Source organism: Gadus chalcogrammus, chromosome 5 (assembly GCF_026213295.1).
Source record: "Gadus chalcogrammus isolate NIFS_2021 chromosome 5, NIFS_Gcha_1.0, whole genome shotgun sequence".
NCBI classification, from domain to species: domain Eukaryota; kingdom Metazoa; phylum Chordata; class Actinopteri; order Gadiformes; family Gadidae; genus Gadus; species Gadus chalcogrammus.
The window spans coordinates 24,227,294-24,254,260 of NC_079416.1; the positions used below are offsets into that span (position 1 = coordinate 24,227,294).

General features: G+C 47.0%; 1 protein-coding gene across 1 annotated transcript; it reads right to left on the reverse strand.

Moving 5' to 3' along the window:
- Positions 1 to 727: 727 nt before the first annotated feature.
- Positions 728 to 26,480, reverse strand: ston2 (stonin 2). The gene is made up of 9 exons (XM_056590364.1): positions 26,369 to 26,480; positions 22,813 to 23,037; positions 21,195 to 21,335; positions 16,974 to 17,135; positions 12,008 to 13,359; positions 10,797 to 11,117; positions 9,778 to 10,030; positions 4,829 to 5,031; positions 728 to 3,849 (listed from the first exon to the last, which is right to left on the reverse strand). The coding sequence occupies exons 2-9, from the start codon at positions 22,904 to 22,906 to the stop codon at positions 3,766 to 3,768; spliced, it is 2,610 nt and encodes an 869-aa protein (XP_056446339.1). The 5' UTR covers positions 22,907 to 23,037; positions 26,369 to 26,480; the 3' UTR covers positions 728 to 3,765.
- Positions 26,481 to 26,967: the final 487 nt, after the last annotated feature.

The following is a 26,967-nucleotide window of genomic DNA, read 5'->3' on the forward strand; positions in this document are numbered from 1 at the left end:
GTTCATATATCGTCCCAATACTCTTCCATCTTGGAATTTTAATTTGCTTGAAAGACAAATGAGTTGAGCCTTGTCCCCGAAGTGAATACTAGAAGGATTCTGTTTTGTAGTCGGATGGAATCTCTTTTAGTTAGCAGAGGTAATCATTTGATTGAAAGCAATTATATACCCAATTATACATCTCATCCATCTTGTGGTCTGTGTACATCTGTGAGATTAAGCCAGATTGAGAGATTTTTTATATATTCAGGCATTTTTGTCTTTGGATTAGTATGGTTGGTGCAGCTTTGAATCAGAAAATGTTTCACATTTACTAGACAGCTAACATGAAACATGAATATTGAACTCGCTTATTAAACCCTGCCAGAACATGAGTGGCTACCTCAATAGTTGTGTTTATTGTAGCCCAATACAGTAACAATACAGGGTCGGCTTAGCTTAGGAGTCAGAGCAGTTGTCTTGTATCCAAAAGGTTGCTAGTTCGATCCCCAGCTCCTACTAGCTGAGTGTCCCTGAGCAAGACACTTAACCCTCCTGACGAGCTGGCTGTCGCCTTGCATGGTTGACTCAACCGTCGGTGTGCAATGTGTGTAAGTCGCTTTGGATGAAAGTGTCTGCTAAATGCCCTAATTGCAGTTACAGACCCATACTTCGAGGTATGAATTCTCAGTGGATATATACAATTTAAGACTTTAGGTTAATGTTTCATACTTAAGTTTGCTTTTCTGTGCAATGTCCTGTAGGTAATATAACAAATTTGCTAACTAGCTTATTGTTTTTTTTGTTTTTTTACTTTTACCTCAATGTAGCCAGCATTTAATCAAAGTTCCATAATTCGTTTAAGAGGAAAAAAACACAATTGTGCCCTCTTAACATGTCAATAGTAGTACGTGAGAATCATGTGCCCAAACCGGTATCGGAACAAGAGGGGGGAACGTCGTCCTCTAGTGGAGCGTTATGAACGTTGTCCTCTAGGGAGAGTTATGAGCGTCGCCCTCTATTGGAGAGTTAAGAGCACTGCTAGATCAACCCCACCTCTATAGTACATCCAGCCTCCCCTAACCATTATGTCAATATCGTTTACGGCTTGTTTTGATTTTCAATGAATCAAATGTATTTTACACATATAATAGGCCAATGTTTTTGATATTTCATGATTTTTTTTTATTATTTTATAGCTAAGTGTGAGAGTCATAGTCAGTTTGGATTGTATTAGCCTACAATTCAAAAGAAAAAATACTTGAATATTATAATTAACGAACAAAACACCCTGATATGACATGATTGGGTCGTGAAATGTTTGGGTTTGCAGTTTTCATTGTATTTAAATAGTATGTTTAAATAGCTGTAATAACTTTATTATGCTGTTGTCGATATAGTCATGCTCTTTCAATAAAGGTTTTTAATTAGGCCTAATTTGACTCAATCAGAGCTCCCCCCCACGCACGGTGTGGGCCTTGAATGACCTTCACATGCTCTCACACGCTATTACGCAATCCTTTTCAGTAATATCCCCTCTTCTGTGATCATAGATCCGCCTCGGTCCGAGCCCCGCAGAGCTCTGAGACCTGAACCTGACGCAGACAGGGTTATAAGCTTAGCTAACATGAACACTATAACCTTAGTTAACATGAACACTGTAACCTTAGTTAACATGAACACTATAACCTTAGTTAACATGAACACTATAACCTTAGTTAACATGAACACTGTAACCTTAGTTAACATGAACACTATAACCTTAGTTAACATGAACACTGTAACCTTAGTTAACATGAACACTATAACCTTAGTTAACATGAACACTATAACCTTAGTTAACATGAACACTATAACCTTAGTTAACATGAACACCACTAGCTAACATGACACTATAACCTTAGTTAACATGAACACCACTAGTTATCCATGAACTCAGGCAGATCCATGAACTCAGAACAATGTACTCGAAATGCCACGAAATTATTTTACAACTGTAACGTTTTTTTTTATTGATTTTTTTAAGTTGTTTTACGGTTTGATGTTTTAATAATTAATAAGTGTTTTTTAAACTAAAGTGTTTGGTGAATTGAATGTCAAATCTTTCCTCCAACCATGTCCTTGAGATTATTTGTGATTGAGTGGAGAGAGTCGTTGGTTATGAATACCAATGTTCCAGCATGTTCTCCCTTTAAATATCTGTTTGTTTTAGTTTTTTTGGCCGGGCCCGTGTTGTAACTCCCTGTTCTCCAAGTAGCCCAGGATCCCAGGTATGAAACACAGCGTGCTGCCGCAATGGGACCAAGCGGACTAACTGGATCGACTCAAAAGTGTTCTAAATTCTACCCAACCTCTTCTGCACAAACCCCTTGACCAGAACCATGATAAAATCTGATCTATCTTGGGAGTTGCATTTTAAAGACGGAGACAGCGTGAAGGACAGATAGCACAATGAGCTGGTTAAGACTCTCCAAACAATAAAGACACGCCAAACTGCATTAGCTCATGAACTTGCAGTGTAGAATACATGGTTGTCATTTTACAAATAAAAAGATAAAAAAGATCATCCCAAAGTTAGTGCTGGGCTGACCGTCCTGTGGGTTCAGTGGCCCCCAGCTGGCCTGAGCTACACACTAGAGGCTACACTTTTATTTTGGACATTCATATGGAGGGGTAGAAGAAGTCATATACATATAACCTGGATCTAGACCACAGACCATTAAAGCTAGAAAACACTTTAATCTATTATTCATCAACAGATCAGTACAGCTTGTTTAGTCAGCCTGCCACTGCTGTCCATTTACATTAGTAGTACAGGTGCACATTGGACATGAGGTTCACATAAAGTAAAAAGAGGAAAAATAAACATTTAAGACACAAAACGGTTTTGATCTTGACATCATAAAGCTATGTTTAGCATTACCAAATAATGTATCGTATTGAGAATGTAAGCCAAATACTGACCAAACCAAAGGTTTATATACTGAAAGCAAATTGTATTAATATTGACACATTTCCATGTAATCCTCATCATAATTGAAATGATATTGATTTGTAGCAGAATAAATGAATACATCCATACCTTACTCTGCAGGCACATTTGAAACCACACTGTTGTTCAAGCATGTTCATAAAGATACTTAATTCATTCATAACAGAACAACAGGGTCCTTATAACGCCACATTCAGTATCCAGTTCAATCCAGTTAAACAAAGCCAACATGTACCGCTTGGTTGCAGACCACTGCAGCTCATTTTACACTCAATAAGGCCACAATAACAAAGTGGGCAACCCTCCGATAGAAAAGTACAAAATGTGTGTCTGTAATCTCACATGGCACATAGCAAATTAGATAGGCAGCTAACACACTCAGTTTGTCCCTTAGATTACATACATTTAAGTAAAAATAGAATTCCACCCTGACGATAATGCTATAGATTAATAATCCATAATCAGTTAGTAATGTACCTCAAACAGGCCAAAAACAGCCGTTCGTTTTATGGTATTACATGTGAGCCGAAATCGTGCTAAACAAGACGCCAGCAGCCTCGTTGTGAAGGTAACACCAACAAGCCCCGCCCTAAAGAAAACCCCCGCCCTAAAGACAAGCCCCGCCCTAAAGACAAGACATGCCCTAAAGCTAAACCCGGCCCTAAAGACAAGCCCTGCCATAAAACAGGTGGCTTTGATTCAAAGTGCAAAAAGTTTCCCTGTTCTGTTTCCTGTATCTCTTTTCCACCACATCGCTCTAAGGAGTTCAGTCAGTGGATCCACTGGGCCATTCGTCACTGATGTGCACATTCTCCCGGCTGGTCCGCAGGCGTGTTCGCTGTGTTCGGGATATCCTCCCTCTTCTGCTCTATGGGGACCTGTTAAAAAAAATACATCATTATGTTCAGTTTTGTTTTGAGGTGATGCAGTAAATACGTTTCACCACTAGGTGGCGATTGACGCTCGGTTTGTGATTTATTTTTTAGTAATTCAATGGAGCCACTGTGTTTGAAAGAAAATCTATACCTCTCAGTAGAATTCTTTCTTACGGTTTAACGCCTACTAAAAGTGGCATTTCAAATGAATGTTTGTTTCATAAACAACAGAGAAAACTAAAATAAATTCAAACCAGAGCTACTGTTCCATACTGTCTCCGTGCTTTGGTTTACTGTGGTTTCTCAGGGGAGATAACCGGTGGACTGACACTGCAGCCAACTGCTCATCTGTTTCTCCTCTCACACCATCTCAATGCAATGTCCCCGTCCACCACCGCCTGTTACCCCCCCATACCCTGGGTCTCCAGCCCCACGGGGCCCCGACCGGTCCCCCACACTCATACAACATCCAACAGCCAAACCTCCACAGGACAAAGACACCTGGGTTTGTTTCAATGGATAATATGGATTCCAAAGGACAAATCAACTTACCAAAGAATTTTCCGAAAACGTTTGCTTGTAAGTAAATGCAAATAATTTCATGTATGAAACAAAAAACGTGTTAGAAAGGTTGGAGCTAGCCTAGATGCCTCTGATATGGCTGACCTATACAATCAAGCTTCAAAGGGTTGTTAGTGAGTGGGAGCTGGGGGTGTGTTTGAACGACCACAGCCAGCCTGTCTGCTCCACTGATGAACTGATAATGACAGGAGCTCAGGTGGATAATGACATGCTGGGACAGGAGCTCGCAGACCGAGGACTACTGGGACTCACCACTGTGTGTGTGTGTGTGTGTGTGTGTGTGTGTGTGTGTGTGTGTGTGTGTGTGTGTGTGTGTGTGTGTGTGTGTGTGTGTGTGTGTGTGTGTGTGTGTGTGTGTGTGTGTGTGGTTGTGTGTGTGTGTGTGTGTGTGTGTGTGTACCTGGTAGAAGAAGTGGGCCTTGTAGTTGATCCACTTCCTGACGTCGGGCCGGTCGTCCACGGACAGCGAGCGCACCGTGGCCTGAGAGGCGGCGGCGGCCGGCATGTCGAACTCCACCTCCAGATGGCGCTGCAGCACCCGGGGCACCTCCTGGTCCGAGCCCAGCTCTAGGCGGAGGAAGAAGGTGTGCGGGTGACCCAGCGCTGAGGAAGAGGAGAGGAGGAGCAGTCGAGTTAAAACATGTTGGTGTTTCAAAGAGGGAGCATCCAAAGAAAGGCTTCATGAGCACCAGATAGAGCTGAGACAGAGCTTACATAACCAGATAGAGCTGAGATAACCAGATAGAGCTGAGACAGAGCTTACATAACCAGATAGAGCTGAGATAACCAGATAGAGCTGAGATAACCAGATAGAGCTGAGACAGAGCTTAGATAACCAGATAGAGCTGAGACAGAGCTTAGATAACCAGATAGAGCTGAGACAGAGCTTAGATAACCAGATAGAGCTTAGATAACCAGATATAGCTTAGATAACCAGATAGAGCTGAGACAGAGCTTAGATAACCAGATAGAGCTGAGACAGAGTTTACATAACCAGATAGAGCTGAGACAGAGCTTAGATAACCAGATAGAGCTGAGATAACCAGATAGAGCTTAGATAACCAGATAGAGCTGAGATAACAAGATAGAGCTTAGATAACCAGATAGAGCTTAGACAACCAGATAGAGCTGAGACAGAGCTTAGATAACCAGATAGAGCTGAGACAGAGCTTAGATAACCAGATAGAGCTGAGACAGAGCTGAGATAACCAGATAGAGCTTAGACAACCAGATAGAAATGAGACAGAGCTTAGATAACCAGATAGAGCTTAGATAACCAGATAGAGCTGAGATAACCAGATAGAGCTGAGATAACAAGATAGAGCTTAGATAATCAGATAGAGCTTAGACAACCAGATAGAGCTGAGACAGAGCTTAGATAACCAGATAGAGCTGAGACAGATCTTAGACAACCAGATAGAGCTGAGACAGAGCTTAGATAACCAGATAGAGCTTAGATAACCAGATAGAGCTGAGACAGATCTTAGACAACCAGATAGAGCTGAGACAGAGCTTAGATAACCAGATAGAGCTTAGATAACCAGATAGAGCTGAGACAGAGCTTAGATAACCAGATAGAGCTGAGATAACCAGATAGAGCTGAGACAGAGCTTAGATAACCAGATAGAGCTGAGACAGAGCTTACATAACCAGATAGAGCTGAGACAGAGCTTAGATAACCAGATAGAGCTGAGACAGAGCTTAGATAACCAGATAGAGCTTAGATAACCAGATAGAGCTGAGATAACAAGATAGAGCTTAGATAACCAGATAGAGCTTAGACAACCAGATAGAGCTGAGACAGAGCTTAGATAACCAGATAGAGCTTAGATAACCAGATAGAGCTGAGATAACAAGATAGAGCTGAGATAACAAGATAGAGCTTAGATAACCAGATAGAGCTGAGACAGAGCTTAGATAACCAGATAGAGCTGAGACAGAGCTTAGATAACCAGCTAGAGCTTAGATAACCAGATAGAGCTTAGACAACCAGATAGAGCTGAGACAGAGCTTAGATAACCAGATAGAGCTGAGATAACCAGATAGAGCTGAGATAACAAGATAGAGTTTAGATAACCAGATAGAGCTGAGACAGAGCTTAGATAACCAGATAGAGCTGAGACAGAGCTTAGATAACCAGATAGAGCTTAGATAACCAGATAGAGCTGAGATAACAAGATAGAGCTTAGATAACCAGATAGAGCTTAGATAACCAGATAGAGCTGAGATAACCAGATAGAGCTGAGATAACAAGATAGAGCTTAGATAACAAGATAGAGCTTAGATAACCAGATAGAGCTTAGATAACCAGATAGAGCTGAGACAGATCTTAGATAACCAGATAGAGCTGAGATAACAAGATAGAGCTGAGACAGAGCTTAGATAACCAGATAGAGCTGAGATAACCAGATAGAGCTGAGATAACAAGATAGAGCTTAGATAACCAGATAGAGCTGAGACAGAGCTTAGATAACCAGATAGAGCTGAGATAACCAGATAGAGCTGAGACAGAGCTTAGATAACCAGATAGAGCTGAGAGCTTAGATAACCAGATAGAGCTGAGATAACAAGATAGAGCTGAGACAGAGCTTAGATAACCAGATAGAGCTGAGATAACCAGATAGAGCTGAGACAGAGCTTAGATAACCAGATAGAGCTGAGATAACCAGATAGAGCTGAGATAACCAGATAGAGCTGAGACAGAGCTTAGATAACCAGATAGAGCTGAGATAACAAGATAGAGCTGAGACAGAGCTTAGATAACCAGATAGAGCTGAGATAACCAGATAGAGCTGAGATAACCAGATAGAGATAACCAGATAGAGCTGAGACAGAGCTTAGATAACCAGATAGAGCTTAGATAACCAGATAGAGCTGAGATAACAAGATAGAGCTGAGACAGAGCTTAGATAACCAGATAGAGCTGAGACAGAGCTTAGATAACCAGATAGAGCTTAGATAACCAGATAGAGCTGAGATAACCAGATAGAGCTGAGACAGTGCTTAGATAACCAGATAGAGCTTAGATAACCAGATAGAGCTTAGATAACCAGATAGAGCTGAGATAACCAGATAGAGTTGAGATAACCAGATAGAGCTGAGATAACAAGATAGAGCTTAGATAACCAGATAGAGCTGAGACAGAGCTTAGATAACCAGATAGAGCTGAGATAACCAGATAGAGCTGAGACAGTGCTTAGATAACCAGATAGAGCTGAGATAACCAGATAGAGCTGAGATAGGGCTTAGATAACCAGATAGAGCTGAGACAGAGCTTAGATAACCAGATAGAGCTTAGATAACCAAATAGACCTTAGATAACCAGATAGAGCTTAGATAAACAGATAGAGCTTAGATAGCATCCAAAAGTAGCTAAGATAGAATCCGAATAGAGCAAACAAATTAAATGAAAATGTTATCCTCCCCTTGATCCATGTGTATTTGTTCATCTCTATTCTTTATTAGAGTTTGGTGTCACACACACACAACAGACGCTCTCCATGAATAGAGCGATCTAAGCTCTGTTGTTTGCTTGTCTCCCACTGGTAAAAGGTCCATTACTCAATGTGATGCTAATGACTCACTAAGAGTGGAGGGACGGTGTTTGCAGGGAAGGCAAATAAAGAAGCATATTCAAATGTAGGCTAAGTACTGTGGGGGTCAGCTTTACAGAATCTGGGATGGAAATGTGTGAATGTTACAGAACAGTGTTAATGGTTAACATTAACTTAGCATTAACTCTAGTGGATGAGAGAAGCATTAGACTGAACAACATAGTGGACACAAAGCAGAATCATGGAGAGGGAATGAGGGCAAGAAATCTGACGAGAGCAAAACCAAAGAGAGGCATAAGTAGGCAGCACTGGAGGTGTAATAATAGAAGGGCTGAATGGGGGGGGGGGGCACAGAGGGCTGTGTGGCTCCTCTGGGCTGTGGGTAACTCATGGTGACAGCCGGGCATTGTGTGGTCCCAGCGGGCAGCGGTCCACCGGGCAGCACTGAGCCCTGAGGGGGGGGGGGGGCAGACCTCCATAGTGAGGGGGGGGGGGGCAGACCTCCACAGTTAGGGGGGGGGCAGCCCTGAGCCCTGAGGGAGGGGGGGGGGGGGGCAGACCTCTGTTAACCCAGAAACCAACGGGAGTGGGGGCCGGTCTCTCCGCAGGACCTCTTGTGGGCGTTACTCCAATAAACACGCTCTGCAGCAGGGGGCGCCACTGGCGGCCCGCGGGCCACAACCGGCCCGCCAGGCATAACGTCAGGCCCGCCACATTATTCTGAAGTTATAGGATCTTTATTTTTATTTTTTTTTGGCATATATAATATCTAGCCTCGCATCAGCAAAAAACGTTGTTGGATGGTGCGTTTGTGGTGCGGTTGCGGATGAAATAAAAGCCCATCCACGCATCTCTAGGGGGACACTCAGTAGACTCTAGAGGGGGGGGGGGGCAGTAAACACTCAGTAGACTGTAGGGGGGGGGGGATCCAACAGACACTCAGTAGACTCTAGAGGGGGGGGGGTCATTGGACTCTAGAGGGGGGGGTCATTATACTCTAGGGGGGGGGGGCATTATACTCTAGGGGGGGGGGGGCATTAGACTCTAGAAGGGGGTCATTAGACTCTAGAGGGGGGGGTCATTATACTCTGGGGGGGTCATTAGACTCTAGGGGCGGTCATTATACTCTAGGGGGGGTCATTGGACTCTAGAGGGGGGTCATTATACTCTAGGGGGGGGTCATTATACTCTAGGGGGGGGTCATTATACTCTAGGGGGGGTCATTGGACTCTAGAGGGGGGGGGGTCATGATATTCTAGGGGGGGGTCATTGGACTCTAGGGGGGGGTCATTATATTCTAGGGGGGGGTCATTGGACTCTAGAGGGGCGGGGGGTCATTATACTCTAGGGGGGGGTCATTGGACTCTAGAGGGGGGGGGGTCATTATACTCTAGGGGGGGGTCATTATACTCTAGGGGGGGGGGTAATTGGACTCTAGAGGGGGGGGGTCATTATACTCTAGGGGGGGGGTAATTGGACTCTAGAGGGGGGGGGGTCATTGGACTCTAGAGGGGGGGGGTCATTATACTCTAGGGGGGGGTCATTAGACTCTAGGGGGGGTCATTATACTCTAGGGGGGGTCATTGGACTCTAGAGGGGGGTCATTATACTCTAGGGGGGGTCATTATACTCTAGGGGGGGGGGTCATTGGACTCTAGAGGGGGGGTCATTATATTCTAGGGGGGGGTCATTGGACTCTAGAGGGGGGGGGGGGGTCATTATACTCTAGGGGGGGGTTAATTGGACTCTAGAGGGGGGGGGGTCATTGGACTCTGGGGTTCGGGGGTCCAGTCACCTGAGTTCTTGTCGGGGAGGCGGGGGATCCTCCACACCACCGCTCTGAAGGCGGCCTCGTACTTGGCCGTGCCCAGCGTCACCCTCATGGCAGGCTCCGCCCCCGAGGGGCCGGCCCAGCCCAGCCCCGCCCCCGAGGGGCTGGCCCAGCCCAGCCCCGCCCCCTTGTTGAAGCGCGCCTTCAGGGAGCGCTCCCCCCCCACCCCCTCCCGCCGGAAGATCTTGGCCCAGATCTCAGGGATGGGGTACCGGATCTATAGAGATATATACACACGTAGATATAGAGATGTAGATATATACACACGTAGATATAGAGATGTAGATATATACACACGTAGATATAGAGATGTAGATATATACACACGTAGATATAGAGATGTAGATATACACACGTAGATATAGAGATGTAGATATACACACGTAGATATAGAGATGTAGATATATACACACGTAGGTATAGAGATGTAGATATATACACACGTAGATATAGAGATGTAGATATACACACACGCAGATATAGAGATGTAGATATACACACACGCAGATATAGAGATGTAGATATATACACACGTAGATATAGAGATGTAGATATATACACACGTAGATATAGAGATGTAGATATATACACACGTAGGTATAGAGATGTAGATATATACACACGTAGAGATAGAGATGTAGATATATACACACGTAGATATAGAGATGTAGATATATACACACGTAGATATAGAGATGTAGATATATACACACGTAGATATAGATGTAGATATACACACGTAGGTATAGAGATGTAGATATATACACACGTAGATATAGAGATGCATTTATATAGTTAGAACTGTATCTATAATGAATACAGATGTGGCTCTAGATGTTTCTAACATGAATGAAAACATTAGCGTTTTCAACGTTAAAAATTAAAATGTTAATTTTTGCGATTAATTCAAAATACTGAAGGCATCATTCATTCTGTGTTATTAAATAAGTGAATATCTAATGAACCAAGGGGCGGCGCCTCACCGCCACGTCCTCACAGGGCACAGCGTTAAGCTCCGCCCCCCCGGGCGCCATCAGCAGCCAGGACTGCAGCACGACCTCCGCCCCCGCCACGGCGGCGGTGGTCCGCAGGCTGAAGGGCAGGCTCCGCCCGCAGAACGGCGTGCGGAAGCGGAGCAGCTCGAAGCGGCAGCGCGGCGGGGGCGTGAAGGTCACGGCGCGCGTGGACAGGAAGTGGGCGGAGTCGGCGTGGAGGGGGTGCAGCTCGGGGCCGTCCAGACGGATCCAGCGGGCGGTGCTGTTGGGGACGATGTCCCGGCGAGACACCAGCTCCTTCCCCTTCACCTGGGGGCGGGGTCAGGGGTCAGAGGTCAGGAGTCAGGGTTCATCAGAGGGCACATGACATCAGGGAACGCACCAGCTCCTCCCCCTTCCCCTGGGGGCGGGGTCAGGGGTCAGGGGTTAGGGGTCAGGGGTCATCACAGGGTACATGACATACAGTCATATTCATAGAGATAGAGTTAACATAGGTCCGGGTAGGGGGGTTAGTTAGGGTTAACCCAACCGCATTCAATTAGGTATACACTCTAACCTTAGTTAACATGACCTCCACTAGTTAACATGAGATCCACTAGTTAACATGAGCTCCACTAGTAAACATGAACACCACTAGTTAACATGAACACCACTAGTTAACATGAACTCCACTAGCTAACATGAACTCCACTAGGAAACATGAACTCCACTAGTTAACATGAACACTATAACCTTGGTTATAGTGCTGAGCGAGTTAACATGAACTCCACTAGTTAACATGAACTCCACTAGTTAACATGAACTCCACTAGTTAACATGACCACCACTAGTTAACATGAACACCACTAGTTAACATGAACACTCTGACCATAGTTAACATGAACACCACTAGTTAACGTGAACACCACTAGTTAACGTGAACACCACTAGTTAACGTGAACACCACTAGTTAACGTGAACACCACTAGTTAACATGAACACCACTAGTTAACGTGAACACCAATAGTTAACGTGAACACCACTAGTTAACGTGAACACCACTAGTTAACATGAACACCACTAGTTAACGTGAACACCACTAGTTAACGTGAACACCACTAGTTAACGTGAACACCACTAGTTAACATGAACACCACTAGTTGACATATATAACCTTAGTTAACATGAACCCTCTAACCATTACCACCCATGCTACTGACCTGGAGGTCGTTGAGCCCCAGCTGGCAGCGCGGCTGGCCTGAGACCAGCGCCAGCACGCTGACCCGGGTGATGACCAGCTGCTGCTCCACGCGCCCGCCGGCCGCCGCCGCCACCCCGTAGAACTCGTCCCTCACCTCCACGTGCATCTCCTCCTCGGAGGGCAGGGGGGGGGCGGGCCCCGGGGGGGCGGGGGGCCCCGGGGGGGGCCCGGGCAGCCGCCTCAGCAGCTGCAGCAGCGAGTGTCTGCAGCTCAGGTAGTCATGGTAACAGGGCGTGGCCAGCTTGACCAGCTGCTGTCGCAGCGGCGTGAGGACGGCGGGCAGCGGCGACAGCGCGGCGGGCAGCTTGGAGCGCCGGCGTTCCCGGTACTGCAGCAGCTCCACGCTCAGTGTGTGCACGCGGCCGGCGTCCTCGTAGCTCTGGAGGCGGGGCTCCGACAGCTGGTGCTGCGGCAGCAGGCGCAGCGACCTGAAGGGCGCGTCCAGCCCGCGCTCGTAGAAGAGCCGCAGGAAGCCGTCGTCCGACAGGCGCACGTGGATGGGCCCCCAGTGGCGCGACGACATGATGGTCTTCTTCTCCGGGATGCGGAGCAGCATGGCCCAGCCGTCCTGGGGGACCATGTGGGGAGGAAGGTAGGGCTCCTCCTCCTCCTCCTCCTCCGGCCGTTCCAGCGCCTCTTCGCCCTCCTCCACGCCCTCGTCTCCGTCGGAGGGACCCCCACCCCCGGGGCCGTCGGGGTCAGAGGGCTGCAGGCTCCGCAGGTAGTGCAGCTCGTTAGTGATGGGGCCGTCCTGGAAAAGGTCCCCTCCCCCTCCTCCTCCTCCCCCTAAGGGGAGGTTTGCCGGGGGGTTCTGTGTCTGGCGTGCGGGGGAGGGTGAGTCCGAGCCGGGCTCAGGGTGTCGACCGCCTGCTGGGGACCCGTGCCCCACCTCCTGCCCGCCCCCGAAGAAGGAGCTGAAGGGGTTGAGGCTGGAGGGCTTGACGTCACTGAACGCCTCGTGGAGGAACGGGTTCCTCTTGGCGTAGGAGGCGCTGCCGTCCCCCGGAGGCTGGGCGCCCGCCGGCGGGGGGTCCCGGGGGGGCTGCGTGAGCCCGTCGTTCGGCCCCCGGTTCTGGCTCCGAGCCCGGGCGACCACGTGGTTACCGTTGCCATCCTGGAGGCCGGGAGGAGGGGGCGGCCCGGGGGGAGGGAGGGGCGGCTGCGGGCCGGTGGCGTCGTCATCGAAGGTCACCCAGGAGGTCAGCCGGCCGGCCGCGTCCGACGGGCTGCTGCTCGTCTGCCGGCCGCCGGAGCTGCAGCTGAGCGAGTCCACGTCGATGCCCTCGTCTTTGGAGAACGTGCACGCGTCGGCTGAGGAAGGGAACCGGGAAAAGGAAGTGCACAGAAAACATGCTGATCAGCGGCACCTCTGTGTGTGTCTGCCTCACGTGATCGCCTGGTGCAAGGACTCAATGAGCGGCTCAGTCAACACATGAAGACACCACGAGCAGGGAGGGAACTGAGACAGGGTGGATCCCCAACAGCACTACCAACAGTACCCGTCTGCAGAGCGTGGCGGTGGTTCTAATAACATAGATCTGTTTTGTGTTACTCTAACATAAAAAATGTAAAGGATGTGGTTGAAACCCGGCATACCGGGAAGCACCGAGCACATCTCCTTGGAACGTCAAGCCCACCAAAGTGGACTCACACGAAACACTGAACAAGCCTCATTGTGTAACGACTATTGGACCCTCATCTCATATCTGTTCTGTTCTATTCTGTTTGTTCCACTGCAGTATTCCTCAGGAAAGGGAACCCAGGAAAGGGAGGGAAGCAGTCCTGTGTCCCTCGGTGCCAATCCTACACATTGTCTTTATTCAATGTCTTCATGTTGAACAGAGCGCTCCAGAGAAGTGAATGAATGCAGCAGAGTTTGTAATGAAGGCAAGTAATTGCTTTTCGGGGCGGGATACTAATTGCCCAGAGAGAAGGACAACCAAACAAAGACACAGAAGCAAAAACCTAATCCACACAGAGAGACACAGAGACACACACACACAGAGACACACACACACAGAAACACAAAGAGACACACACACACACACACACACACACACACACACACACACACACACACACACACACACACACACACACACACACACACACACAGAGACAAACACACAAACACACACACACACCTCTCCAGGTTGAATCGTAGCAATCTTTCCTTAATTTAAATAAAAAAAATGGACTTGCTTGATTATTCAACCTCTTTAAAAATGAGGTTGCTCTTAAGACTTAAAAACAACATATTTTTTAAATCAGCAATGACGAATGAAAAGAGCAGGAAATAAATTATGTTTCACGTTACATGGCATTTGAACAGAATGTGTCAGAAACAGGTAATCATATGTAACTGCTCAGAGGAGGGGGCCTCAGCCCCGGGACCGGGTCCAGTCCAGACCTGCTCATTCCTGCTCCAACAGGAGTGGGAGCCCTCAGCACCTCCAGGGAATGTGGGACGCTCTGGAAGCAGTCAGCTGGCAGCCACTGAACACCGATGCGGAGAGGTGAAACCCTGACTCAACAATCAAAAATGGGCACATACACACGCGCTCAAAAGACCCCCCTACACACACACTCAAAAGACCCCCCCCACACACAAACACAAACACTCAAAAGACCCCCACAAACACACACTTGGATTTTATGGAAGCTCAGGTTTTATTACGGTTTTCTAGTTTTCCTCAACTCCCTCTTTTTCAAAATGTCTATGTAATTTATTTTTTATATAGATATGTTTCCTGGCCAACAGGCCCTTTTCGTCACGCCTTCCATGTCATTCCCTAATTTCAACCCAGATAAATGGATTCCAGCACACTCAGTGACTTCATGCGAGTCATATTTCTAACCATGTGTTAAGGAAGTGAGAAGGAAACAAACGCCCCGCCCTGGCTATCACTTCTATGCAAACACAATAACTGAGTAACCCCCTAAACCGTGACAAGGCAGAGAGTAGCAGACATAGCTCCAGGGAGAGGGAGTGCACTTAACGCTACAAAAGACACAAGGAGGCTAGGGCTGTGTGTGTGTGTGTGTGTGTGTGTGTGTGTGTGTGTGTGTGTGTGTGTGTGTGTGTGTGTGTGTGTGTGTGTGTGTGTGTGTGTGTGTGTGTGTGTGTGTGTGTGTGTGTGTGTGTAGGGCTTTGTAGGGCTTGTCTGGACCTGAAGCCGTCCCCCTCTTCCCACCCTACTTTCACATCTAAATCTATGACTTTAAATTTTCCATTGAGATGTAAACAGGAAGTTTGAGAAAAGAACAATCTTTTTCTGACCAGATCTCTATTCCTGCCCACATTATTCAGAGTTTATGAGGCAACCACATAAAGATGCTGACAGGAGGGGGTCAATTCTCCCAACTCTTTTTTTTGTTTGATATTTGATATTTTTTCCAATGAACGTGCCAGTAACAATGTTTAATATTATTAATGTCGTGTCACAACTATTTATTTTCAAACCGCTGCAGATGTTGTTGATCTGATAGAACTGAAAGAAAGTATGGTTGCTATCAATTACTCTCGGACACTCCCTAGACTTATATAGTGTAATAATAATATAATATAATATAGAGCCCTCATCCAGATGCAAGGATGACAGCTGACTGCTCTTAACAGAGCTGGGACATTCAAAGGCCTTGTATGAAGGGGCCTGTAATACAGTGTGTACGTGTTTCCTCAAGCACTGAAAGAAGAAACACGACGTTTGGTTTGGGACAGTCCTGGGAGGGTGCTGTCAAAGTGTGGATCTGGCTGCTGGATCACAGTGTGGTGACCCTGAACATATCAATGGAGACCACGCCACGCGTGTCAGTGTGTCCCCAGCAGCATGAGGGGAGCCCTGGCCAAGCCTCACGTCTTCTGGTCTCAATGCGCAGCTGGTCTGGTTCTGCTGGTAGCTGCTGCCAACCCGACGCCTCGAGGCTGGCCCCGCTGCCGCTGTGAGCTAAGCGGGCAACGCCTTGAACACCCACATCCCTCCTATGGATCAATAGTAGCTGAGCTTATCTTAGAAAGAAAGCGCAGTCCCTCCTTAGTCTTTTCCGTATGCCATTTGTTTAAAACAAATGGCATACTTATTAGAACACATTAAACCAAAAGTCTGCACCCACAGTTTTGACTCCTAGCCTTGACGTTTGTGTCTTTGACAGAATAGAAAGAGCACGGATAAATCTTGAGAACAACACACACATGCGAGCGCACACGCACGTACACTGTGCTATCTAATCTCGTCCTCTGGGAGTCCGGTATCCACCCATCCAACATCGCCCTCGGACACAAAAGGAGAGGAAACTTCTATCGTTATCTTACTTGAAATACCCATTACTGCGTGACATTTACAGATAAAAACCCTTTGTGTCTGTCTGACCATTAATATTACGGCTGATACTGACATACTCCTAAAGTGGCAATCTCACAGAGCTGCGTTACGGCCCCTTGGCAAAGATGGAGAGAAGCCATCCGCCGCCAGCCTGAAGACTGTGCGCTAGCCGCGTTACCACCGCTCTCCTGAAACCAATCTGGGATGGAGAACGCGTCACAAACTGCCCCTCTCGGGATATTAATCGATGAAGGGGAAGAGATCTTTGCGAATTACACTTTACGATCTTCTAGCTTTGTGCCGTTGGTCTGAGGCTCCACCTACCGGCTCCTCTGGGCCAGGCTCCACCTACCGGCTCCACCTACCGGCTCCACCTACCGGCTCCACTATCCACCTACCGGCTCCACCTACTGGCTCCTCTGGGCCAGGCTCCACCTACCGCTTGTAAGTGACGGCTCCTCTGGGCCAGGCTCCACCTACCGCTTGTGAGTGACGGCTCCTCTGGGCCAGGCTCCACCTACCGCTTGTGAGTGACGGCTCCTCTGGGCCAGGCTCCACCTACCGCTTGTGAGTGACGGCTCCTCTGGGCCAGGCTCCACCTACCGCTTGTGAGTGACGGCTCCTCTGGGCCGGGGTCCACAGAGCTGAGGTCACAGGGCGACGCCCCACTGCTGGCCAAGCTCTGCTCCGATTGGCCGGTCCAACTGCTCTCTGAAGTGGGTGCAGTGCTCCAGAAGCTGGCCGTTGAGCAAACACTGTGGCGGGCTGCACACGCACACGCGCACATACACACACACACACACACTTAGAGAACGCCCAAACACAGTTGTGTATAACATCTGAAAGCTGTGGTATATTTAACTCCCTGCCTTATTTTATGTGCTTTGATTTAACAGTTTGCCCTTAACTTAGGTATGTAACGTTGGCTAATACAATACATTATACATAATACATTATACATAATGCTATGGTTGTTAAAGAACAGAAGGTCAGAGCTCCATGGCAGCATTTAACAACTGGAACTATGCCAACCATATCAATAAACACATCTCACTTCTTAAACCAAATGCAGGATTAATTTCTTTCTCCCGAGACAGCTTGCCTACTCAGAATAGGGAGGACTTTTCAGGTATTCCTGCCATCATCCATCCATCTCTTTATCCACTTTCATTTGACCCTAAATCCCCCATGTCTTGGTGTCTTTAGTTTAATCTCCAACTCCCTCTTTCTACGTCCATAAATGGACGGTTTAATAACGACGGGGACGTCCTTCTGTCTGGCCGTTATCAGGCCGTATAAAAACGAGTCATCACACCGGGTCCTAAATGTCTAAAATGAAACCTTTTAATCATCTGTAGAAGCGCCTTGACTCTTATCTCTAGGAAAACAACAAGTTGAGAGCTATGAGTAACAAAGGTTAAGAGATGGACACATCCAACGTTAACTAACGGGAATGAAGCTGGGAGCGTGTGAAGCACTAGGATGTCCTGAACCCTGCTGGAGTCTTCACAAAGACAAAGCCGAACCAGGAGGTGGCCTCAAACCACGCCTTGTGTCCCAACTGGAATCTAGAAGGGCCTGCGCAATTTGTAAGGGTTCATCTAAGCTTTAAGTCCCTTGACCTTGGACAAGAACTTAAAGCTTTGTTTAGTATATTTATTGGTAGTCTCACAAATTAGACTTTAAAGTCTGATGGCAGATAAGCTCAACTCTGGGTGACAGGGTGTTGCAGTCTTTCATTTCCTTTGATTAGACCATTTTTTGTTGATTAGTAAACACGTTATTGGCACAAAAACTTGGGAAGCCGTAGTAAATTTAATCTCCAACTCCCTCTTTCTACGTCCATAAATGGACGGTTTAATAACGACCGGGATGTCCTTCTGTCTGGCCATTATCAGGCCGTATAAAAAAATGACTCGGTCACACCGGCTCCTAAATGTCTAAAATTAAATCTTTCAATCATCAGTCGAAGCGCTGAAAAAAGGATCAAAACAACACTGTGTATGAATACACATAATCGAATCACATTCTCATTCCAATTGAATCCACGTTAATGTGTGCCTCAGGAGAATATCTCCCAAACCATCAAAGGACTAAGGCTAACTCTGTCCAGTCCAGGCTCCGAGCCCCCACAACACTATAACACAGTAGGACTGGTATATCCAAGACTACTAACTTACTGGAGCCTTCATCATAAACATACTGACACATTAATTAAAGGAAAAACAATTAGAACGTGGACTTATTTCCATTGTGGTCCCTGTTGTAATCAATGGAACAAGTGCAAACGGCAGATGCAGAATCCCATTTCAAATCACGAAACAAATGCTGCTTTCAGACATACGTGTGAATCCTGATAATTTCCTGATATTCTCCTGACAGCAACATATCCTGAGATTTGTACCCTGAAATTGTCCTGAAAAAAAATATTATTATATCATAACATATAAGATGATCGCGATGAGTTCTGCCCGTTCTGCTTCCGTGCTGTCTGCGGTCAAACCAAAACAAACTAGAGTGACAGCAGCCACACTTATCCTGCCTCTTGCGAATTTAGACCTTAGGGCAGGGATGGGCAACTGGGGGCCCGCGGTCCGCATACGGCCCACGGCCTCGTTCAGTCAGGCCCGCACATAATTATAAAAAAAAAAAGATGCAAATCAGAGTATCTGTTCATAGAATTCAAAGGCAAACCCATGTGTCTAGATTGCTTAGAAACTATATCAGTCATGAAAGATTTCCACTTAAGTCGCCACTACAACTACTACAACTAGCCTGAAGTGAATATCATGCTTATTGGGTTTGAGTTCATTGAGTTGTTGCACTTAATGTTGGGCCACGGTTTCTCAGTTTTGTGACATCATTGAATGAGGATGTATGTGAGCCCTTTGCAACGATAAAAATACTAACCAATCATGTGGCTGTTTGAGCATGAAAATCATGAAATTAATGTATGTTGGTTCAAATAACATACCGTACATAGGTAGTTTAGGTAGTGGCCATCCCCAAAATGCACCAGAATACAGGAAAGCATATCTGCCAAATTCAAAATGTTGTAGCTTCTCTCAGCTTACGTTTAGTTGAAGTGCGCAGTCTTGTCCTCTGATGGTTATGGTGAAACAGTGGCCCTCTTTATCATGAAAGTTGCCCATCCCTGTCTTACGGCATATCCCTGCCCCTTGCAAGCCGACCCCCCTAAACCCAGCATAGATTCTCCTGATGTCTGAACGACACCGATGTCCGCATATAAAGCATCAGGTGGGAATCACCCTCAGGATCTAATCTCCTGAGGTAAAAATGCTGACAAAATGCGGCGGACATGTCTGATACACATCCACTGTGAAGAAACATCCTACAGCATCAAAATACCATTTACAGTGATACTGTTTCAAGTAGCCAGTTTGAAGAGGCTTTCGCACACAATGAGTTCACCCCCCCCCCCCCCCCCCCCTGCAGACTATGGGAAAAAAGGTGTCATCATCCGACAAAGCACATGCACACACATACACAACTCAGCGTGTGAGCGACCTCCTGCTTCAGCGCCGACACCGTGACCAGTATTTCATTCATGCTGAAATCATGACCATCCCCCCTCTCGTATTCAGGGGGCTCCCAGGACACCACTCTGATCTCCCAACCCACCCCAGTGGATTCCAGTTCCTGCTGGTTCTGCCACTAAACCAACGGTGTCCCATGGACAAAGGTCCGAGGGGTCCGGGGGGTCATCGGGGGGTTTCAGATTAGGGCTGGGATAAACCATTATTTTTTATCGATTAATCTAACGATTCATTTTTTCAGTCCGATTCGATTTCGATTCGATTATCGATTATCTCCACATTAATTGACTGATAGCAATTTATACATGTTGATTTACATATCTGAATGAAAATAACATGAATTCCTTAACATTGCAATAAAATGTTTATTGGTGCTAGAATGGAAAGCCATCTCCATTTTGCAAATACGACATATCACAGAATCGTTTCCTTCTACATTAAAGAATTCCCATACTTTAGAGGAACGAGTGCGTGGCGCCTGGCACTTATGAAAGTCTGGGGAGCCACTCGCGTTGCTACTACGCTCCGGCGCCGCCATCTTTGTTTTGGGTTTTTCGAATCGACGCGCATTTTTCGCTATCACGTCGGTATTCCTGTTCACACTGACTGCCCAGCAGGCTGCCGCCCCATGAAACACGCATGCCAATAATCAATGATCTCATAACAATCCCACCGATGGGCGTGAAATGACCTTTTGGGATGGTGTTTGGTGGTGTTGGTGTTTTGGACTTACTACGAACTATCACTTATATTAATACAGTAAGTGACGCAGTACGTTTGTTGGGTAAACTAGATGGAATGCATTCCCACGGCTAAACGGTGCATCCTAGGAAAGCATTGCAGGTCTCGTTCGTGGTTGTGAACAGTCTTGTGAAATGTGTTTTACTAGAGAACAGCAATGGAAGGCAAAGCAAGGGTTTGATAGTGTGCAAGTGCATTCAGTATTACATCTGATTCCAATGCACTTTAAATTTGGGTTAGGCCAATGCTGTGCCAGCTGACTTCAGCTGAGTGCATCAAACAGGTTGGTGTAATTATATCTATCTTATATGTCATTCAGATGCCACTATTGCTGCAGAGTTGTCTCTGCAGCAATGGTGAGGTGTGAGGTAAGGCTGAGTGATGTGAAAGCTTCATTAACCAGCGCACTGCATTGTCTCCTTCATGCAGGGCACCATGTTGTGGTGTCTCATTTCTCCTGTACGGGGGGCGGCTGTGCCGACGGTGACGGCTGAGTGACAGGGAGGGAGGGGGGTTCGTGCCGTACCTTTTACCTGAGGTGGAGGTGGAGGGGAGGCCCAGGGGTTCTCATCGAACAGAACCCAGGAATTCTGCGGTGCCGGCGGAGCCAAGCCAGCTGATGAAGGATCAGCAGGGGCGGAGCTAGACTCCAAGAATCCATGAGCCACTGAAAATAATGCACAATACGATCAGTTCAGACGGCTGTGAATGGCTGCTATGTGGCAAAGGAAATACATTTCCATGTTTTATTTTACAACTTTGTGAGATAGGGTGTATTCCATGGTTAAGTTCAATTAGGGTTGTAATATGTGCATATATGGATTGGAGGTCGAACGTTCAGTTTTGTTTACAAAATTGTGTGTGTATGCCCATCGAAAGACATGACAAAAAACAGTTTAACTATACTATGTATTGGTTATCAAAGCCTCGAGATACACGTCTGTGGCATGTAGATCCTGCCTGCTATTCAACAGCGTACCACAACCCCGCCCTTTAACGACTTTAAGGAGTCTGAAGCTGCCAGAGAGGGCTCCATGGTTCTGGACATAGATGATCCCTTAGCCCAGCCTGCTCTTCATCAGACACCAGTTCAGACACCAGATCAGACACCAGATCAGACACCAGATCAGACACCAGATCAGACACCAGATCAGACACCAGATCAGAAACCAGTTCAGAAACCAGATCAGACACCAGATCAGACACCAGATCAGACACCAGTTCAGACACCAGTTCAGAAACCAGATCAGACACCAGTTCAGACACCTGTTCAGACACCAGATCAGACACCAGTTCAGACACCAGTTCAGACACAAGATCAGACACAAGATCAGACACCAGTTCAGACACCAGATCAGACACCTGTTAAGACACCTGTTCAGACACCAGATCAGACACCAGATCAGACACCTGTTCAGACACCTGTTCAGACACCAGATCAGACACCAGATCAGACACCTGTTCAGACACCAGATCAGACACCTGTTCAGACACCAGTTCATACACCAGATCAGACACCAGATCAGACACCAGATCAGACACCAGATCAGACAGCAGTTCAGACACCAGATCAGACACCAGTTCAGACACCAGTTCAGACACCAGATCAGACACCAGATCAGACACCAGATCAGACACCAGATCAGACACCTGTTGAGACACCAGATCAGACACCAGATCAGACTAATGTTTTCTCTCCCTCTTTAAAGTAGACATCAAAATACTGGCAGCTGAAGATGCAACTGCCACCACCCGTCTCACTCCCATGGAGAAGGCCTGTGTGTGTGTTCAACATGCAGGAAGCAACACAGGAGTCTGGAACAGGATTTGACCCCACACCTCGGCGAGTGTACGCCCGTTAGTCTTGCTTTAATGAGAAAGAAACAAGACGTTGTGTTTGTTGTAAATGCACTGTTCAGATATTAAGCCTGCCAGTTAATGTCATCAAACATTTTGACCTTCCGTTGTGGATGTACTTATAAATAGTACATCCAAATTATTTTGAAAGTTTGACGTAACTTCTTGTACAGTTGGATAATATGTGTATGGAAATGAGCTGTCCATCCCTAGTCGGGGTAAGTGCTTGTGTGGACCCAATAACCTGACTCCATGGTGACGTGGGGCTGGCGTTAGGGAGGCTGTACCTGCTGGGGGCTCCGTCCGGGGTCCCGAGGCGTTCTCCATGAACTCCACCCATCCCCGCCGGTCCGGAGGACAGCCGTCGGCCGCTGTCGCCATGATCAGGCTGTGTGTGTGTGCGTGTCTGTGTGTGTGCGTGTGTGTGCGTGTCTGTGTGTGTGCGTGTCTGTGTGTGTGCTGGAAGTGCTTGAACACCGAATACCCACATGCTCAGCAGATTCCACTCATATCTGTGGAGGAGACAAAAGAAAAAGTACAAACTTGTTTAGGTGCACAGAAAAGTAATTAAACCGTCTCCTCTACACAACACACGCCCACAGTAAGGCTGGGTTCATAGTACGGCTGGCCCTCCAGAGCGGCATTGATGCCAATCTATTCCCGGGAAACAGATGCCAATCCATTCACTAGATTGGCACAGTGAACAGATGCCAATCTATTCACTGGTCCCCTATTCCCAGGTACTAGTGAACAGATGCCAATCTATTCACTGGTCCCCTATTCCCAGGTACTAGTGAACAGATGCCAATCTATTCACTGGTCCCCTATTCCCAGGTACTAGTGAACAGATGCCAATCTATTCACTGGTACCCTATTCCCTACCCTATTCCCAGGTACTAGTGATAAGAATGGCGATAATTGCTTCTGCTGCAATCTGGAATCCTGCTGTCAGGTGCAGCTCAAAACGCTACAAAGGTGTGGCGATTGCTGGCGCCTTCCAGCACGTAGGGAATGCTGCCCGCCAGGAGGAAGACGAGGAGGAACCAGGAGCACAGAGAGGAAGACGAGGAGGAACCAGGAGCACAGAGAGGAAGACGAGGAGGAACCAGGAGCACAGAGAGGAAGACGAGGAGCAACCAGGAGCCCAGAGAGGAAGACGAAGAGGAACCAGGAGCCCAGAGAGGAAGACGAAGAGGAACCAGGAGCCCAGAGAGGAAGACGAGGAGGAACCAGGAGCACAGAGAGGAAGACGAAGAGGAACCAGGAGCACAGAGAGGAAGACGAGGAGGAACCAGGAGCACAGAGAGGAAGACGAGGAGGAACCAGGAGCCCCGAGAGGAAGACGAGGAGGAACCAGGAGCACAGAGAGGAAGACGAAGAGGAACCAGGAGCACAGAGAGGAAGACGAGGAGGAACCAGGAGCCCCGAGAGGAAGACGAGGAGGAACCAGGAGCCCCGAGAGGAAGACGAGGAGGAACCAGGAGCACAGAGAGGAAGACGAGGAGGAACCAGGAGCACAGAGAGGAAGACGAGGAGGAACCAGGAGCACAGAGAGGAAGACGAAGAGGACCAGGACAACCAGAACAATATCATATTATAGCATGGTTACTATCATATGAGACGTTACTATCATATGATACGTTACTATCATATGAGACGGTACTATCATATGAGACGTTACTATCATATGATACGTTACTATCATATGAGACGTTACTATCATATGATACGTTACTATCATATGAGACGGTACTATCATATGAGACGTTACTATCATATGATACGTTACTATCATATGAGACGTTACTATCATATGAGACGGTTACTATCATATGAGACGGTTACTATCATATGAGACGTTTCTATCATATGAGACGGTTACTATCATATGAGACGGTTACTATCATATGAGACGTTACTATCATATGAGACGTTACTATCATATGAGACGGTACTATCATATGAGACGGTTACTATCATATGAGACGTTACTATCATATGAGACGGTTACTATCATATGAGACGGTACTATCATATGAGACGTTACTATCATATGAGACGTTACTATCATATGAGACGGTTACTATCATATGAGACGTTACTATCATATGAGACGGTTACTATCATATGAGATGGTTACTATCATATGAGACGGTACTATCATATGAGACGGTTACTATCATATGAGACGTTACTATCATATGAGACGGTTACTATCATATGAGACGTTACTATCATATGAGACGTTACTATCATATGAGACGTTACTATCATATGAGACGGTTACTATCATATGAGACGTTACTATCTTATGAGATGGTTACTATCATATGAGACGGTTACTATCATATGAGACGGTTACTATCATATGAGACGTTACTATCTTATGAGACGGTTACTATCATATGAGATGGTTACCATCATATACCTCTATATTTATAGAAGTAAATGGTTTTGCATATTTTGTTCAAAAACCAAATCCAGAGTTGTGTTTAAATCAGGCAGATGATGGAGCCGTCAGATCCACACGGCGGTACATCCATGTGTCATCCACTAGACAAACGGTTGTGGCAGAGGGTGGGGGGAGATAAGAGGAAGAGCATCAGCAAGAAATTCTACAGGAAACATTTGTTCTCCAAATGGGAAGACATGCTGCCACTGTATGATAGCACACACACCGTCACACACACTGTCATGGTGTGTTCCTATAGCCAAAGAGGTACCAAACGTCATATTGTCCCAACTGTGTAGAGAGGAAATAACAAGAGGAACGAGTGAGGAGGACAAAATAAGTTATATTAGTAAAACAATTCCAGGGGAGAGGAGAAAAGTGTGTAGTAGAGTTCGATGAGATAAAAAATCTCTCTCTCTCTCTCTCCCTCCCCCCCCCCCCCCCCCCCCCCCCCAGGGCGGGTTGGCCTGGGAGCAGTGAGCAGGCCAAAGCGTGGACGTAATCAAAACACCCCTGTGCTCTGTCAATCATCCAGAGGGAGTTAGCGGCTGTCTCTGGGTATTTGGAAGCGGAAGCAATTACCATCGTGTTGCTACAGGAGTTTGTCTGTAACCAAGAGAGTGGGTGAAGCTTATTTTACCAGGAGAATTCAGATATGCTCGTGTCAACGCAAACACCCATATGGACAGTCGCAGTCCCACATGTGGCTGAGAATCTACTGTGCACAGATTTAAGTAGGAATTGTTACACATAGGCCTATAGATTTATTTATTTATATTGTAGGTTAGTTCCTCTTTTATCTTACTGTCTGCCATCCTTCGAGCCCCTATCATTTCATTATAAGTTCCCCTACATTGTGAGGGTAACCCAACAGTGAGTGACCCCCTGTAGATCAAGAGTTTACCGGAACCCCCTGAGCCTGACTTCACCCTGCTGGGACTCGTGCTGAGCGCTCAGCGGAGAGCCGGCGGTCGAACCCCGTCCTGAACCCGTCCAATGACGCCATTGAACGGACAGAAAGTCAACAGCAGAACATTTTAATCGATCCCTAACTGGAGGGCGCTCCGCAGCACGTCTCTCTCGCGCGCGCGTGCACACACACACACACACACACACACACACACACACACACACACACACACACACACACACACACACACACACACACACACACACACACACACACACACACACACACACACACACACACACACACACACACACACACACACACAGCCTGTTTAGCAGAAAGAAGTAAAAAAAAAAGTATCTCCCGGTTTAACATGAAGCGCTCTGGCACCAAACCTCTGTTCCGATCAGCGGCTCTCCGCCGCTACTGAAACAAAGTAGTGTCCACACCTGGAACTGAGAACAAAGTAGCGTCCACATACCTGGGTCAGTTGTTCGGGTTCCAGTTGCTCCTAGAGCAGCTTTTCACGGAGGATAGTTCAACTAAAGTGTAGTGCGCGCTACGCAGACCCGATTACACACTGCGTGACTGGACAAGCTCCCACAAGCACCGCCGCTTCTACCGGCCTGGGATTGGCCAGACGGATCTCCCGGCCTGGGATTGGCCCTGGGATTGGCCAGGCGGGTCTCCCGGCCTGGGATTGGACAGGCGGCTCTCCCGGACCGGCCCGTGATTGACCAGACGGCTCTCCCGGAATTTGCCTGTGTTTACACGACAAATGAAGAGTCATCGAGGAGCCGCTCGAGCTTCCAGCTGTTTATGAACCACGTGGGCTGTTTGGCTGGTTCAATGTGTTGTTGTTGTTGTTGTTGTTGTTGTTGTTGTTGTTGTTGTTGTTGTTGTTGTTGTTGTTGTTGTTGTTGTTGGGGTATTTTTGTTGTTGGGGTATTTTGTTTGTTTGTTTGTTAAAATAAGATCCATTACAATATATCAAGCATGCTATGAATCAAATAATGAGCTATCAGACGGAGCAAGCTTGACCATTATGACTCTGGGTTACTAGTCCATAGATGGGCTCTA

Coding starts and splice junctions, on each gene's coding strand:
- ston2 (XM_056590364.1), bottom strand. CDS start 22,906: ATGGCGACAGCGGCCGACGGCTGTCCTCCGGACCGGCGGGGATGGGTG. Junction 17,136..21,194: donor ACCTCCACCTCAGGTAAAAG/GTACGGCACGAA, acceptor GTGCGTGTGCAG/CCCGCCACAGTGTTTGCTCA. Junction 3,850..4,828: donor AGGCCCACTTCTTCTACCAG/GTACACACACAC, acceptor TTTTTTTAACAG/GTCCCCATAGAGCAGAAGAG.